This window comes from Artibeus jamaicensis, unplaced genomic scaffold (genome assembly GCF_021234435.1).
Source record: "Artibeus jamaicensis isolate MK-2021 breed Jamaican fruit bat unplaced genomic scaffold, CSHL_Jam_final scaffold_847, whole genome shotgun sequence".
Taxonomy (NCBI): domain Eukaryota; kingdom Metazoa; phylum Chordata; class Mammalia; order Chiroptera; family Phyllostomidae; genus Artibeus; species Artibeus jamaicensis.
The window spans coordinates 27598601-27614895 of record NW_026522057.1 but is presented as its reverse complement, the minus strand read 5'-3'; the positions used below and the strand labels follow the sequence as shown (position 1 = coordinate 27614895).

Below are 16295 nucleotides of genomic sequence, written 5' to 3'. Positions count from 1 at the left end.
TTTTTTTTTAGGAAAAAGGCTCCATATATCCTAAAACTATAAATTCTGTGGTGAAATTAAGACCTAAAGTAAGAGTAGCTTGATATCTATTTTGATTGTTGAACCAGTAGACAAGTGGACGAAGTTTTCTTTTCTTCAGCTGTGTAACCCTCTAGAAGAATCTGTGGGCCTCTTTTTCGGAATGGGGCCCCTGACAGTGAAGAAACATCCTCTTAAAGACAGTTCTTTCCATAGCCTTGTGAAGACGTCCCTCGAGACCTAGAGAGACATAATCAATGTGTAACGAGGCCACACCCCCGTCGGCACATGGAATGCAGTGCAGTATGGGTGATGCCCACTGACTGTTGCAGCCTGGGAGGACTTAACATTTAATATCATCCGAATTTGCAGTTGGCTTACAAAGGAGCCCCCTTGACCATAGCTTCTGCTTTCTGCCATGAAGGTTCCTAATAGTAGAGCCTGTGGGTTTGTAGGGTATTGCATCCTGCTCCAGTGTGGTCCCGCGTGGCTGGGGCAGTGAGGGTCTGGGAGCTCAGGGAGCCCTTCCCGTGGGACATGAGAGTTAAGACCGGAGCCTCCTGTTCCTGATTTGAGGTCCGAGCTGTGTTTCTAAGTGATGCTGGCCAATACGAGACTCTGCAGTGCACCAAGTGGCAACCCCCTGCCGCCCCCACCCCCCACCTGGCTTCCTCAGTGGCACAGCCAAGCCCACGCCGGGAGGGCGCTTTAAAGCGCAGTGTGTTTGGGGTGCTGGCCGAGGACTGAGCTGGCCAACGCTGCCACGCGCAGGGTCCTCATCACACGGCATTAGCCTGGCAGTGAAAATTAGCCTGACCAGGAAACACTAGGAAAATGTATGTTCTCCTAAGCTCAAGGGAAATCCCCAAGGTAAGGGGGAAGCAAATAGGGAACTATCTTTATAGCTTCCACCACAATACAAAGGAAAAGCAGTAGAGGATGAAAGGTAAAAAAATGTGGGATGCTGGTAAAATGGTGGAAAGGCCACGCTCAGGCGTCCACTTGGAGGGCCGGGCACCGCTCAGCCTGGTTCTGGAGCCACGTGGGCTGGCCCGTGTCCCGCCCGGTTTCCGCCGCCGAGTGTGTTTCAGAGGCAGCTTCTCCCCATCCCCACAGCCCCACACTCAGCTGGGTCAGGACATCTTGTGCCCAAGGTCCTTCAGCTTCTCTCCAGTGTTTCCAAACAGCCCTGTCCCCTTCTAAAGGCAAATTAGATCACACCAGCCCCGACACAGAGGAGCGTCCGCTGGCCTTTCCCGGTCCACCTACTGCTGCCATAGCAACAGCCTCTCACTGGTCTCCCTGTTGCTTCTCCCCGTCATTCACCCCCCACCTTCAGCGTAGATTCCAGCCCTTCAAATCTTACACCTCAGAGAGGGACAACCCCTTTGTCATTGTCACTGCTCATTTCTTTGCAGCATTTACTGTGCATTGTAACTGCGGGCTATTTTCAGTGCCATCAGCGCAGGGATGGGCCTTCTCCCTCGGGGCCCAGCGTGTGGTTAGCATTCCACAGATGTCCGCAGAGCGAGCTCCCCAGGCCCCTCTGCATCTGGGCCAGGCCAGAAACCACACCCGAGTTTCAGGGTGATGCGAGGGGTGGGTGACCCCAAACGGTCCACTGTGTAGTTACCGTGGCTCATTTGCAGTTGTCATGGACAATGTGCTGTCGTGGGTATCAGTCCTCACCCATCTTACCAATGAGGAGATGGAGGCACCTGTTTTCATGTCTGTCCACTGCACAGGAGAGGTGGGCTTGGACTTCCAGCCCAGACCTTTGGTCCTCGAGTCCTCACTTGGGACCCAGGGGGGTTCCAGCACATGCAGGTGCTCTGTTAAGGTCCCGGAGGGCCTCACCTCCCCCACTTCACCCAGGAACCCGGGAGCCTGGGGAGTGTGGGGAGCAGGCAGAGCGAGGGCAGAGGCGTCTGCACACCCGCCCAGCCTTGCAGTCTCCACCTGCACCCGCAGCTGCCAGGGGGTCACCCTTTCCTCGATGCTGGGGCAAGCTGGGACCCTCGGTGGCCTCTCAGGGACTGAGTCATCCTAACCTAGTCCTGAATCTGACACGAGTCACCAAGTCCATCAGGGCTGGTTTCTCCCATTCCTGCCCCCTCGCAGGGGCCACCCCTCCCCAACGACACCTGTTTGGATAGCAGCGTGGCATCAGTTCAAGTTCACTTTCTCACGAAAGGAACACAAACAGCTCGTTTCCACTGCGCACTTGTATACTATTTAAACACAACTTGCTCATATTATCTGGCATTTTAGGGAATGACAGTAAGTTTCAAGTGTGCAACTAGAAATCTTCCCTTGTGCTTAAAAACGGTGATGTCAGATTGCTGCAGATAGAAAGTCTGGCGAGAGTTTAGGCAAGAAACATTACTAACGGTATCATAAATAAGTATTATAACTTTATTAAAATGAAAAGACAATATTCAAAATAATGCAACAAAAAATGAATAAAATCCTTTGTCCAATACTGCACACATAATGCAGAAATCAGTGCACTTTCTAAAGCATGTTTTAACCTTCATTTAGTTCAGACTAAAATATAGCTTTAAATAGCTCGAATAATCACTCAGCAGCTTAAACCGTTAAGAGCCCGTTTAACTGTTGCGAGACCGTCGCAGCGGCGTGCCTGTGGGAGCCAGCGCCTGCCGTGTGCCCGGCTACGCAGGACTCGCACGTCCAAGCCGCGGCAGTGAGAGCAGAGCTGTGTGTTCCGGCGAGTGGAACGAGCAGGCAGCCGTGGGATTGGAAAGCAGAAAGATGCTGATGTGACCTCTGGGAGCAAGACATATATTGCGCTCTTGGTCAGAAGTGTTTTACTTAAAAAGCAAACAATCCTCAGGAAATACTGAGTAGGAACCTGCAACACAAGGCCAGCTTGTGTTGGATTTGTTTATTAAGAGTCTAAAAAAAAAACCAAAACAAACGACAAAAAACCCGCCACACACCCCCACACAGTAACTCTCAATCGCATAGCTAAGTGTTTCCTTATTGCTTAAGAGCCGCGTCCTGAGCCCTGGTGAACAGTCCGCCTCTCGAGTCCCCCGCGTCCCACTGTTCCCGTGAGGCTCGTGCGGCCACGGGCCGTCTTGGTGGGTGGAACGAAGCAGGAGTTGTGAGGAAAATGCAGTCGTATCTTCTTATTTCCCAAGATGCGAGACACGTCCGGGTGAGAATGCAGTTGCCACACACGCTGCCGGCCCTGCCCTCAGCACCGCAGGACGTGCAACCGGGAAGCGCGTGGGGCGTTTCAGCCTGGGGGGCACAGCCACAGAGCGCACGCACACCCCGCGCCCCAAGAAGAGACTGCTGGCAAAAAGAAATCAAACAAAACATAACAGACCGAAGAGCCAGAAATCTGCAAACTTACTACTAAGCAAAAATAATTTTTATGATTCCGATCTAAATACTGTGGTTTCTTCTATGTGCTCAGTTTTCGGTCTGCCCCGAGTCCTCCTGCAGCGCGAGTTCTCACGTCCCAAATATATATATATATATATATATTACTCTAAGGGAGTCACTAGCTGGCTAACCTGCTACTTGGTCTAGGCTGCGCCACGAGTGCACATGCAGTCTGTGGCGTTTGTGTGCGTGGCGCCCCGCCCTGCCCCGCCACGTCTTGGCGCGCGGACAGACCTCTCTCCAGCGCTGGCAAGCCGGGCCCTCAGCACAACAGCACCTCTCAGCCTCTCTCTCCAGAGTTCAGCAGTTTGTTCCACAGCCTGGAACGCCTTCCCGTGAACCGCAGGCAGGCTGGGAACTTGCTTGAGGACCCCCTGCTCCCTGGAACCTCCGCCGGACCCGAGCCGGCGCCTAGGGTGAGACCACGTAGGCCGAGTGCTTCCGCTTCCCGTGGCCACCCGGGTCCGCTCTGGGCATCGGGTCCAGCTTTTCTGTGGCTGGGCCGACACCGCCGTCGGCGGGTAAGGGCTGCACCCGAGTGCTCGCATTTGCTTCTTCTGCTTCCCTAAAAAACTTTTCATATTTGTCCAGGTACGGCGGTCTCTCAGGTAGTAGGTAATAGTGTGTGGAGCTAACCTTCTTCCCATTCTCAATGATGGGCAGGATGCAGGGAACCCTATTGGCAGACCCTTCACTGTTCTGTCTTTGCAGAGCTTTGCTGCTGACGTACTTGGGGTCGGGGGCAAAGCTCTGGGTGGGGGGCATGACCCCGTTGAGGTAAGACGGAAGGCTTTTAGGGCTCGGCGTGCGGGAGTTGCTCCGCGACAGAGGTTCTCTCGGTGGCACTTTGGGAGGCCTGTCTTCGTCGCTGTAGGTGCTGGAAGTCACCTCGGCCGACCACCTTCTGTAGTCTGGCTTCATGGGCCGCGGAGGTATGGGGACCCTGGGGGGGACCTCAGGTTTGTCTTCATCGGAGTTTGGAGAAGCTCTGTGCACGTAGCTGTGTGCCTTTACAGCTGGCTTGTTAAAGGATCCAGCTGGGCCCGAATGAGACCTTCTTAACCTCCGGTGGCTCTGGGGTGCAGGGGGTTCTGGGTGCTGCCCCCCTGTGTTTTGCTCGGATGCCTGGCTGAGATCCACCACAGAGACGGTCGGGGTGTCAAAATAAGCATAGTTGATCTGGCCACACCCGCGGAAGCTCCGCCTGCCAGGGACTCTGTACTTGAACTCAGAAGGCGTGCAGTCCTCCAAAAGCAAGTCTGTGTCGGAGCAGGTGAAAAACTCCACCTCACAGTCTGTGTCGTCCAGACAGTGGCCTTCCGAGATGGGCAGGGGGGGGAGGGGCCTGCAGCCCCGCTCGAGCGCCTGGTAGGGGAACGGGGACGGGCTGTTCTTCATGGGTGTGAGAGGGGGGGTGGGAGCACACCCTCCATTTACTGAGAGTTTCTTAAAACCACCCACAACTTGATCTTCATCATGGGGTCCCAAGTTTTCACTTGTGGGAAGAGTAAGAGGGGGCAGGGTGGCCTTCTGAGAGGCGCCCTGCTCTGCAAGGCGGTGGCCGTTGGTCGGAGCAGATGTCACGGAGCGCCCTGGAAAGAACGGGAAGGTGAATAAAGGCCCAGCAGGGCCCTCCCCTGCGTGAGGACGACCCGGCTGCCCGGGCTCCCAGGGCTGCTGCCTGGACGGCAGCCGCCGTCACCCTGAGAACACCCGTGCAACGCAACCACCAGGGGTGTAATTAGAGCCCAGAAGATTGTTAGCGCACAGGATCTGGTTCAAAGAACAAATTATCTCTTCTATCTCCCCTGGACATGTGCATGGCACACACCCACACCTCTCTGGCAGGTTTTGTGACGTGTGCAAAACTCGCAGAAGATGAACAGCATGTAATTTACACGAACACCACACTACGGCAGCCCGGTCATTTACGAGCTGCGACCATCCCCAGTGCACGGGGCCTGCGAGAGATAAGATGAAGCCCTTGCAGTTCTCGCCAGGGTGGTATTGGAGTGAGTGGACTTGCCTGCAAAAACCTAAAGCATGTAATGTCCACGTTACAAGGACTATATGGTGTCTAACATGCCTTTCTAAGGTTTTATCAACATTTTTACTCCTTGATCACTTGCAAACAGGCATTCGATACAAGTACGAAAGGTGAGTGGTCTCACCCAAAGGTTCTAAAAGCTATGTGTGTGTCATGACTGGGACCAGAACTTAATTCTTGAACTTCCACAGGTGGGTCTAGTTGGGAATCAGTGACTCGGATCAGGGACGATAGTCCCGGAAGAACAGACTATCTTCAGAGTGTTGCCACTAGGGGTCAGACTGTTGGAGGAACTTGGGTTGTGTCCTCCTTTTGAAAGGCAGTGCCGGGGGGCAAGCGAGCGGCGGACGCCTGGATCCGCAGGACACATACCAAGAGATGTCAGGTGCGCCTGAGCAGTAGACTTCAGACTGTAGGCCATGGTTATTGGGTCAATGTTTAAAAAGTGACTGAAATAAAACAAAGACATCTTGGTCAGAAACAAGTAGCGATCACTCTCGTTTTCTTTTCACACTCCGAGGGAGTGAGGGAGTCCAAGGCAACATGTCTCACACTCACTTTTCAAACTCTCCACGACTGCCCCAGCAGGTGCTCAGGTCCCCCATGGTCTGCCCATCTCGCAGAAGCCCGGTTTTCAGCGGGACGCGAATCTCCTGAGCGGCCACTCCTGCGGTTGACATTGTGCTCACACTGGGACCCCAAGGGCTCTGTCAGTCAGCCAGCAGCTGTTGGTCCCTAGGAGACAGAGAGGGACGAGAGGATGCAGGGACAATTCAGAAATACCCATCAACGGCTAATACTAGAGAATTTCCAGGATGCCAAACAGAAAAACTTAGTTACAGACTTTTGCTTAATTCTGACATTTTTATACTCATTCGTACTTCTTGTGAGGGTACTGAAACGTAGACGTTAAAAGTGATTTTTTTCCTGAAGTCCTGATCCAAGATTTGCAATGTTTTGAGCAAAGTGGGAAATAACCTGTGGCCAGGGAGAGCGGACCCCCTCATGCCAGGGCCCACAGCTGACAGCAGCCCTGCTGGCGGCCTCTGACTGCCCACACCTGGCCTTCAGAAGCCCCCATGGCCCACACTGCAGGGCTCCTGTTCCGAAGAGCCCAACGCCTCCCGCAGACGAGACTCTACAACTGGCACCTCGGCAGCCCACGGCCGACATTCATCTGGATTCTGCGTTTCAGGGTCGGCCTCAGGAAGACAATTCTCCGGTGGTTACTTGTTCAAGAATAAAGGAATATAGGAAGATACTGATTTCCATTATCCTGTAAAAATCCAGTTCTGCAAGGTGGCTGGCTTTGGTGGCAGCCTGGGACAGCTTCCTCTTCCCTTTCAGAGACAGACAGAAAGGTGCATTCTTCACATTCTCCTGCTGACATGCCAGCTGCAAGGCATGGGTGACAGGGACAGGGACGTACCCTCTCCTTGACCTACTGATCCTCAACTTTGGGAGCCCCCTCCCTCATCAGTGGGTACTGGCCCGGAGTCCCCAGAGCCTCTTTTTAATTTCGCTTTTATTCGCCATTAGAGCATCAGTGCTCGTGTTAATTAGTATCTATGTCAGGCTTAGAACACGTTTGGGACATACTTTGTCAACTATATGTGTAACAGTGACCCCTTGTCAGATGTGTGAAGAGACTTCACAACACTTTCTTATTTTCACCAAATGTATGTGAGCTGGTGTGCAGAGGATGGAGGTGAGGGCAGGGGAGCACAGGTTACTTTTTTGTTTTAGGAACAAATCTGTCACCTCCTACGAGCCCGTGAGCTCAGAGAAGAGGTGTGTGCCGAGCACCCGGGAGCACAGGCAGGGCCGCACGTGCGCGGTGGGGACCCTGGGGCCCCGCCCCCACCTGTCTGCAGGCCAGCAGCGCCCCTGTGCCCCCGCCCGTTGCCATCTATTGAGCTTTCCACAGACCGACACGCCTCGGCCGCCTCAGTTCTAAGCTTATGTTTCAGGGGTCCCTTAAAATCATTTACATGTTCTAGAAAAAGTTATTTTTTATTCATTGTTTCCATCACCTACTTGTTAGCTTTCTTAAGAAAAAAATTTTTTTAGTCTGAAAAGAATTGTGTTCATGAAGCCAGCTCACTTCTGACCACAATAGTGTCTTTGTGTATTCATAGAAGGTGACCTGCCTCTCCGTTTCAATGGGGAATTGTGAATGGGCCGCATTATGAAACCCGTCGCAACTTCCTACTTGCTTGCACGGAGAAGCGAGGAGGGCAGCGTGAGTTTATGTTCTCTTCTTGCGGAAAACATGACTGCAGACTCAGAGGGCAACCTGCCACAGGCTGGGAAACGAACCTGCCACATGGGTGCCTCCGACAGCAGGTAAACTGAGGCGATGGAGCCACCAGAATGCTTTTACGCCACGCGCGGAAGTCTGAGCATTCACCGGAGTGAGGGCTCCTGGAATGGGGGGCAGATGCCGGACCCACTGGGCCGGCCTCAGGTGGAAAGGAAAGCGCCGCTGGAGTGCCACCTGAAGCTGTGGCGTTTCACATTGTCTCTTTGTAACCGGGAAGCCAGCTCTGCCTCACAGCTAATCAGGAGGACAATAGCAAAAATACACCCCTTAGGAAAATCAGCACCTGGGAGTACAAGATGGGATTGTTGAAATGCAAATATGAAAGCCAATGTTAATTAATTAATCCAGGCAGTGTGGTACACACCAGGATCTAAATAACCTTAGGTATAATAACTTTTCTAAAAGTTATGAGCTAACTTTCATCTTTTAAGTGTGTTAAAAATGCTGTTAAATTCCAATCCCAGATGTGAACTACTTTTTCTTGTTAAACATCACATGGATGTTTTTTCATTCAAGGGGAAAATATACTCTTTAAAGCCATGTTTCTCGAGGTGGTCCTTTTAGGTCCTCACACCGGCCGGCCCTGCCCAGCTTTGACCCACTTTGCGGCTGCAGCAGCACAGACAGCCCTGAATCCTGACCCCAGCCCTGGCTCCGGCTTCCACGCAGCATTTCCCATTGTCTGGTGGTTGTCTTTGCACTTAGGGGGGGTCCTCTGGCACTCCCAGCGCCCTACCCTCCTTCCCCAACCAGGTCAGGGTCTAGGGGCGCCACACTTTCAACCTGAGCTGCAGCCCACAGGGCTCAGTGACAGAGAGCCACGGTCTCCCAGGTGCCCCTTACTCCTGCGCGCCGCTCCACTCAGTGGTCCCGACTACAGCTCAAGTGCAGACCTGCCACTGTGTCAGATCTTCTGACCCAGAGCGCCCCGGGCTGGCCTCAGGGCCTCCACAAGGCCCCATCTACGTGTGTCAGGCACTTGCTTCTCTCTCCCCCAGATCCGTCAAAATTCAGCTTCCCCTCGAGGGCCAGCCCCTAGCCCACCTGTCCACCAGTGCGTGGAGCAGAGCCAGGGGTCCTGTGGCTTTGTGTAGGGTCCCCTGAGCTTCCCATCCTCCAAACCTTCTAGGACAGGGCCTGGTTTTCCCCGGAAGGCCTGGCATCACTCATTTCTAATAGCTGCTAAATGGATATTGTGAAAAGGTTCATCTCATTTTTTTAAAAAAGTAACTACGTGAAAGATTCACATGCAGTGTAAATCAGTGAAGAACTAAGGGAAAAAGCAAAGGACTGTAAGGAATACGTTTAGGATATGAAGCAGTCGATTTTCCTCAAATTCATTTCCAAAATCTAAAGTGGACAGTCTGCGGACTGGGTAAAAATTGTAAACTTAAATGGTTAACAGTGTGGCCTTTGAAATCGGTTTCTCTGGCTGTGTATTCACTTAAGGCAGTCTCAGGGCAGTGCTTCACTCCCCCTGCTCTTACACATTATTTCTTCTGGATTATAAGGCATCTACTGTATTTTTGCTGTTAAAAAACCCAACAAAACAAAAAAGCTACACCAATAAGCACACTGAATGTTCTTTATTAAGGTGGAATCCCAGGCCTTTACCTGGAGGACAGTCTCTTTGAACCTGAAAAAACCAGGCTACCTTAAGACAATAACCTAGATCTGCTTACCTGGCCACCAGATCTCATTAATAAATCTCAGGAGCAGCCCACAAGGGGGGGAGGGGCACATTTTTGTCACTCGACTCATCCAGTTCTGCCCAGTGCTTCCTTATTTAAAAGTGTGATGTAATTTCCTTCTTTCAATCTGGTTTTAGAACCTGATTTCTGTTTATTCAGGGTGATAAATGGTCTTTTCAGCTGCATTCAACAATCACCTACAGAACTATGCCCAGACCCAAGGACATATAAGGTAATTACATTTAGGGGCAAAATGTGTAAGAAGAAACTGATTTAGGAACGTGACACATCCCATGATTGTAAATCCTCCCCAGATCAACTGACACCTGCGTGTTTTGGTCTTTCCTTTGAAAATCTCTAAAATAATCACCTTTGGGGAAAAAACCACAAAACCCCACCATTTTTACTGGGAGTTGTGTCTAAAGCACTAGCAGCCAAGCCCTTCGACATACCGAACGTTCAGCTGACCTCTTTTATAGAATCGCAACCTTTATTAATAATATGACAAAGTGCACTGATCTGATGTTTATCAGTGTTTGCGACAGTTGCTATTTACTAAGAGCAAAAGACTTCAAAATCAAGGCCTCAACCCAGGGTTTCTTCCCAGGGTTTTTAATAGGGTGTGATTTGGGGAACAGGAAAGAGGGGCAAGCAAGTGAATGATATTTCTTTCCTTTGCTGCATCCAGTCACTGGGAAGAGTACCAACAGCCTTCACATTAAAAGCACAGTGACTTTTAGCCCTGGCTGGTGTGGCTCGGTGGATTGAGTGCCGGCCTGTGAACCTAAAGGTCGCCAGTTCAATTCCCAGCCAGGGCACATGTCTGGGTTGCAGGCCAGGTCTCTAGTTGGGGGCATGAGAGAGGCGACTGATTGGATGTTTCTCTCCCTCCCTTCCCCTCTCTCTAAAAATAAGTAAAATCTTAAAAAAAATAAAATAAAAACACAGGTGGCTTTTTAAAAGCTTACATTATCTCAATAAAATGTGAGTAAAATAGTTGTGAACGAGTCCAGGCTAAGCTTGGTGGTTTTGGTAAAGATGGAAGTGTAGCTGGAACCAGCGCGGGTGACACTTGTCCCCAACACACCGGGTGTGTGACGACCATGTCGGGAGACGCTGTGGCAACAAGGAAAGTGACTTATCTTCAGACTGTCAAAATCAAAGCTAAGCGACATGATCTCTTGGATAATTCAGAATCTTTGCTTTCTGAGTATTAAGAAATGGCAAGGTAACAAAACCTATCCGTTCAACTACCACAGTTATCAACAGCCTTTTGGTTCAGCTGGTCTCTGACACCACAGACCTGGTCTTTTGTCCTTTTCTGCAGAGCAGTCTAATCAGGGGCAGCACCCAGAGGGTGGAAAAACATTACTCCTTTAAGACATGCGTGTAGTAGTTCTAATTGTAAGAGATGTGTAAATTCTACTCTAATTTTAATGACAACAAGCACGGTGGTCTAATGATGGGAAGCGTATCTTCAAAACTTCAAATTTACTTAATGAGCACCCAGAGGGTAGCTCTAGTTGTTATAATGAACATCAGACCAGTAAAAATAACAACTGATCCACTGGACGCTTCCCTGATAGGCATTGTTCTAAGTGCTTTATTTATACGCTAACTTACTGAACCCCCTCAGCAACCCTAGGGATATGCGTTACTATTACAGGTGAGGAACTGGAGGCAGAGGTCAGCACCTTACTGGGTCAAGGTCAAGTCTGAGGAGGGTATGGCAAGCAGTGGATCAAGACTTAACCCAGGGAGCCTGGTACCAAAGCCCCCACCACGCACGCCGCCTCTTCAGGCCGCTTGGCAGTGAAGCCAGGATGAGCTCTGACCCCGACAATGCTCCAGTTGTAGGGCGGTTCAGACGGGCTTTTCTGGGGATTTGTGGCTTGGAGATAATTTTTCTTGGGTAACCCTTATCCTACAGAAGTTCTTGTTTTACTTCAACTCCTTCAGATTCTCCTATAAAAGTGATTAGTTGCAGATTTGCCCTTTATATCCTCTAAAAAGGTATTAGGTTTATATTCTTCAATTACTTCAAGCAATTCTTTTGAAGCCCTCAATCTTTAATGATACGCCGATGTCCCCCCCCCCCCCACATCCATTGAAGTGCCCTGTTTGACACAACTTTGCAGGTCAGTGCCCTTTACCCTCGAAAGAGGTCAGTGACCCCCGACCCCAGGCCTCCTTTGCTAGTGTACGAGCTCACGGCCTGGGCCTGGGTCTCAGGGCTGCAGGCTTTCCATAATCAGGTATCTTGTATTTGCCAAGCACTCCACAAATCACAAAGCACTTTCTAACACATCATCTCACTTGATCCCCATGACATCCCTGTGAGAAGAGGCAGGGATTATAATCTCCATTTCAGAGACAGGAGGAAATGAAGTGGCACCTTCCTGTTACTGCTTCTGCCTCAGACGCAGCAGTGTTCTCCCCACTACACTGTCACTGGCCCCCCTTTCCCCAGCTGCTTCCCTCTCAGGCGACCCCCTCCCCACCGTTTCTCCTCCCAACACGCTTGTTTACAAATGGGGAAACTGACACAAAGGATGGCTACGTGCAATGCGGGAGGTATTTGTAGTGTTTAGCTCACAAGTTCTTCGAGGGCAAGGACGAAGTCCTTTCATAAACAGCCATCAAATGCTTATTCTGCACTAGATACGACACTGGGTGCAAGACACATGGCCGCCACCTGCTGAAGCCTCAGTCCAGTGGTGAGAGCTACAACGGTCAAAGCCACCATTTCAGATCACGGTCACCTCCAACAGGTGGTTAGGGAAGGCCTCTCTCAGGTGACTTTTTACATAAAAATCCTTTATGTAAAAGGATGGAAAGGCAACACCCACAGAGTTAGGAGACGAACACTCCACACACAGGGCGCAGCATTCCTTTAGACAACCTGTCTAGTTGTTTCCCAGTCTGTGGGTCTTTTTAATAAGAGTTATTGGACACTATCTTCTTTTTCTTTTAAAAAATTTTTTTAAAGATTTTATTTATTTATTTTTAGAGAGAGGGGAAGGGAGGGAGAAAGACAGGGAGAGAAGCATCAGTGTGTGGTTGCATCTCACATGCCCCCTACCAGGGACCTGGCCTGCAACCCAGGCATGTGCCCTGACCAGGAATGGAACCTGCGACCCTTTCATTCACAGGCTGGTGCTCAATCCACTGGACCACACCAGCCAGGGCTGTCCTTCTAACTCTTATCTTCCTATGGTTCCCTCTATTCAACTGTAATGTCCTGTTGAATTGTGACACACTTTGGAGCTGAAAAGGCCTAATCCATATAGCCAGGGACCCATATTTTAAAAGTGTATACATTGGCCTTTTAGTAATTGCCCAATTTTATGGTATGAGGCAGTGATTTCCAACCAGTGTGCTGCAAGAATTTTTAAAACATTCAATATTTGACTGTTTAGTCAGGGGCACTGACCTCTTTCCCCTTAAATTGTCAAATTAAAAAAATTGACAACAGCCAACATAGCACTAGTGCTCTGATGTGAATGAATCAAAATTATACCTACTTTTTGGGTCAGATTGGCAAACATGCATTTTTGGTGTGCGGCAGAATTTTAGTACTTAGTTTATGTGTGTCATGAGATGAAGAAGTTGAAAACTGCTGGTATTAGGACTTGGAATAAAGTATCAACAGTGACTCTAACTCACAGAATCTTTTGTTTCCTTTCTGAAGTCTGAGGCCAACACTAACTTTTCCATACCTCCAAACTAACTTCTCTGTTAAACTTACAGTCAGAGCCCCGCAGCTCCCGTTCTCTCTGCCTTCACAAAGCAAGTGTTTATCCCTGCAGACACTGCCCAGATGCCACGACTGCATTTTGTTTACCTAGTGCGTTATTCATTAGCTTCTATAAAGCACGGCCAAACTCGAGCACCAGCAGACGCCACAGAACCCTGATGATGAAGGAGCCATTCAAATGTATTTAGATTGCGAGAAGAGTGGTTTCTCTGGTAGAGGGAGCCCATGACATTCAAATTCCTGGAATGAACCCTGGCACCACCCCCTCCCTCCTCCTCTGCTCACCTTTCTAAAGCAACCTGATGGCATGTAGACATTCAGGTCAGCTTCAAGCATGTTCGATTGTACCTGTAATTTAGCAACTGCTTTTAAAAGCTACCATCAATATTAGCAGAAAGGAAGTATTATCTGGTTCAGATGCCAAGAAGCAGCAGTTTTCACACAAAAACTCAAGTCTGTGGTATATTAAATCTCACAGAAAGACTGATTAGTACCTTTGGGGAGCTGGAAGTAGTATAAACAATTCATTCAAACAATTTTTCCTACTATCGACATATGAATGATTTGGACATTTCCTAACAGTCATTAAAAAACAGATTTGCTTTGCGACCCTTATCAGTGACTGCTCCAATCCTGCTGAGCTTTAAAATGTATAATATGCTTTCGTGCAATTATTTATCAATCATTAACTCTGTACAAGGGTGCATAAGACAGGAACAGAGTTCCTGCCCTTAAGGGGTTTACAATCTAGTACTTGTTGGTTTATAAATGGTTTGTTCAAGACCTCTCTCACCTATTAGTGCATATCCGATGGAACACACCTGAAAACAGACCTGTGTGAAGGAGGGCGTGACTGTGTGCTGAAGTCCAGGCTAAAACCTGTATGTAGTCTCTTAAAAAAAAAAAAAAAAGCTTGGTGGATAACATACTCGTAACAATCAGAGTCAGCATGTTAACAAGAAACCAACTTTTATTTTGGTCTCGCCAAAATCTGGTCATTCCCTGAAATGGGCACCTAGCCGGTCTTTGATCCTTTTAAATACAACTTCACTTAAAACCGTGTAATTACAGACATTTTTTTAAAAAGTCAGTTTTTTAAAAGGCAAGACTAGGTATGCTGAACAAAGATGTTTCAGTCTCAACAAACACATGGCTACTGCATTCTTACAGATCTGCAAAACTTAAAACTTTGCAGAACACTCGTCCTCAAGAAAAAAAAAAGCATTTTAACCTCACCTTCCTTCACCTCTGACAGTTGCCTAGAAACCAGTCCTGCCCTACCTGTGTTGCAGGTGTACCTAAAGTCACCAACACATCTCTTTTAAAGCTACAGTCTCTATTCTGACTGCACTTAAGTTTATGACTAACAATCTATTCATATTTTTTATCAGGTAAGAGACTGGTTCCTTTCAAGCAATGACGAAACCCTAATAAAGACTTAGCAAGCACCATACAGCACCAATCATGGCTAAGGAGTCATCTCATTTGCACTAAGACTATGATATATACATAAATACACACGTACACCGGGAAATACCCAAGAGCGTTCCCGTTTAGAACAGAGAATTCTGCAGTTCCTTCCCTTATGAAGCAGTATTTAGGACGCTCAGAGCAGAATCACGTTCCTAGGAGAGGAAGAGGGCTCAGAGCTATGGGATGAATTAAGGAAAACCGACTGTTAGAAGACCATGGTCGCCAAGACTGAGCAGGGGACCGCGCGCGGGCAGCGATCGCCCACCGCGGATGTCAGGACAGGGTTGATGGGCACCCGGTGCGCGCCAGGAGAAGGCAGCTCCATTGTGGACAAGCAGAGCGCGCGAGGCCGCCGCCAGCCACGGACGCAGGACCCGGCTCGCCGCTCCGAAGCCCCGTGCCCTCCGCAGCAGTCTCAGGGCCGAGGAGCGTCCTGGGGCCCGGTGCGCGGCCGGCGAGGCTGGGGCGCCCCCAGGCCCGGCCGCGCCACCCCGGCTGGCCCTCCCTCCGCTCGTCCGTCCCGCGGAGACTCCGCGTCGGGCGACCCTCTCCGCGCCCCGGGACCCGCCCAGCGTCGGGAGCCGCCTGCAGCCCACAGCGGCGGGGGTGCAGCACCACCCTCCCCACCCGTACCCCGCAGGCCCCTTACCCCGCGGAGCCGCGGCTGCCCCACGGCGCCCTCCCGCGCATGTCCGTCCCGGCTGGCTCAGCGCCGCGGGCTCCGGGGGCCCGGACACCGCGCAGGCGCCTGGCCGATCGCAGCGGCTCTCCCGTTTCGCACTCTCTTCTCGCACTCGGCCGCAGTCGCCCGGCCACTGCCGCCTGCTTTTATAGCCATTGGCAGATGCGTGACGTCACGTCTCCGCCCCCTTCCCCGCGGCAGCCAATCCCGGCCGCCAGTCCCTTAAAGGGGCAATGCTGCGGTCGCGCGCGTGGGGTCCACCGGCGTCGCGCGGCCTGCGTGGAAGCCGCCTTTGTCTCCCCCAGGGAGGTGCATCTGGCCGGCTGCGGCCTCGCGTCTCAGCTCTACGGACTCTAAGAAGAGTGGGGGCAGCCCGGCTCCGGCTGCGGTTCCTGCCTCACCCCAAGGCGGCGCTGCGCCTCGCGCGGAGTTTCCCATCATTTCCAGCCGCGGGGATGGTTTTTGCGTGTCCGCGGGCGCCGCCCCGCTCTCCACGATGCCCGCAGGCCGCAGCGTGGGAGGGTCAGCGAGAGCCAGGTGTGGCACAGTATGGGACAGTGTGGGGCAGCAAGGGCCAACGAGGGACAGACTGGGACGTTGTGGGGCAGCGTGGGACAGAAAGAGACAGTGTGGGAGAGCAGGAACACCTGGGACAACGAGCGACAGTGTGGGATACAAGGGACAGAGTAGGACAGTGTAGGGCAGCATGGGACAGTGGGAGAGCAAGGGACAGTGAGGGGCAGCATGGGACCTAGGGGGGCCCTGAAATGAGAGACTGTGGGGTACAATGAGCAGTGTGGGACAGTATGAGACCTTTAAGGGCCCTGAGGCCAAACGGCTGATGCCTCTCCCATAGGATAGTTGAGAGAGGGGCTGACCAGCCACTGCCC

The 16295-nt window shown here is 51.0% G+C and overlaps 1 protein-coding gene across 1 annotated transcript; it reads right to left on the bottom strand.

Moving 5' to 3' along the window:
- Positions 1-2412: 2412 nt before the first annotated feature.
- On the bottom strand, positions 2413-15518 carry ERRFI1 (ERBB receptor feedback inhibitor 1). The gene is made up of 4 exons (XM_037154246.2): positions 15373-15518; positions 6038-6214; positions 5852-5928; positions 2413-5024 (listed from the first exon to the last, which is right to left on the bottom strand). The coding sequence occupies exons 2-4, from the start codon at positions 6157-6159 to the stop codon at positions 3844-3846; spliced, it is 1380 nt and encodes a 459-aa protein (XP_037010141.1). The 5' UTR covers positions 6160-6214; positions 15373-15518; the 3' UTR covers positions 2413-3843.
- Between the last annotated feature and the right edge of the window lie 777 nt (positions 15519-16295).

Coding starts and splice junctions, on each gene's coding strand:
- ERRFI1 (XM_037154246.2), bottom strand. CDS start 6,159: ATGTCAACCGCAGGAGTGGCCGCTCAGGAGATTCGCGTCCCGCTGAAA. Junction 5,929..6,037: donor AGTCGTGGAGAGTTTGAAAA/GTGAGTGTGAGA, acceptor GTTTTATTTCAG/TCACTTTTTAAACATTGACC. Junction 5,025..5,851: donor GGCGCACCTGACATCTCTTG/GTATGTGTCCTG, acceptor CGTTCTTTCCAG/GGCGCTCCGTGACATCTGCT.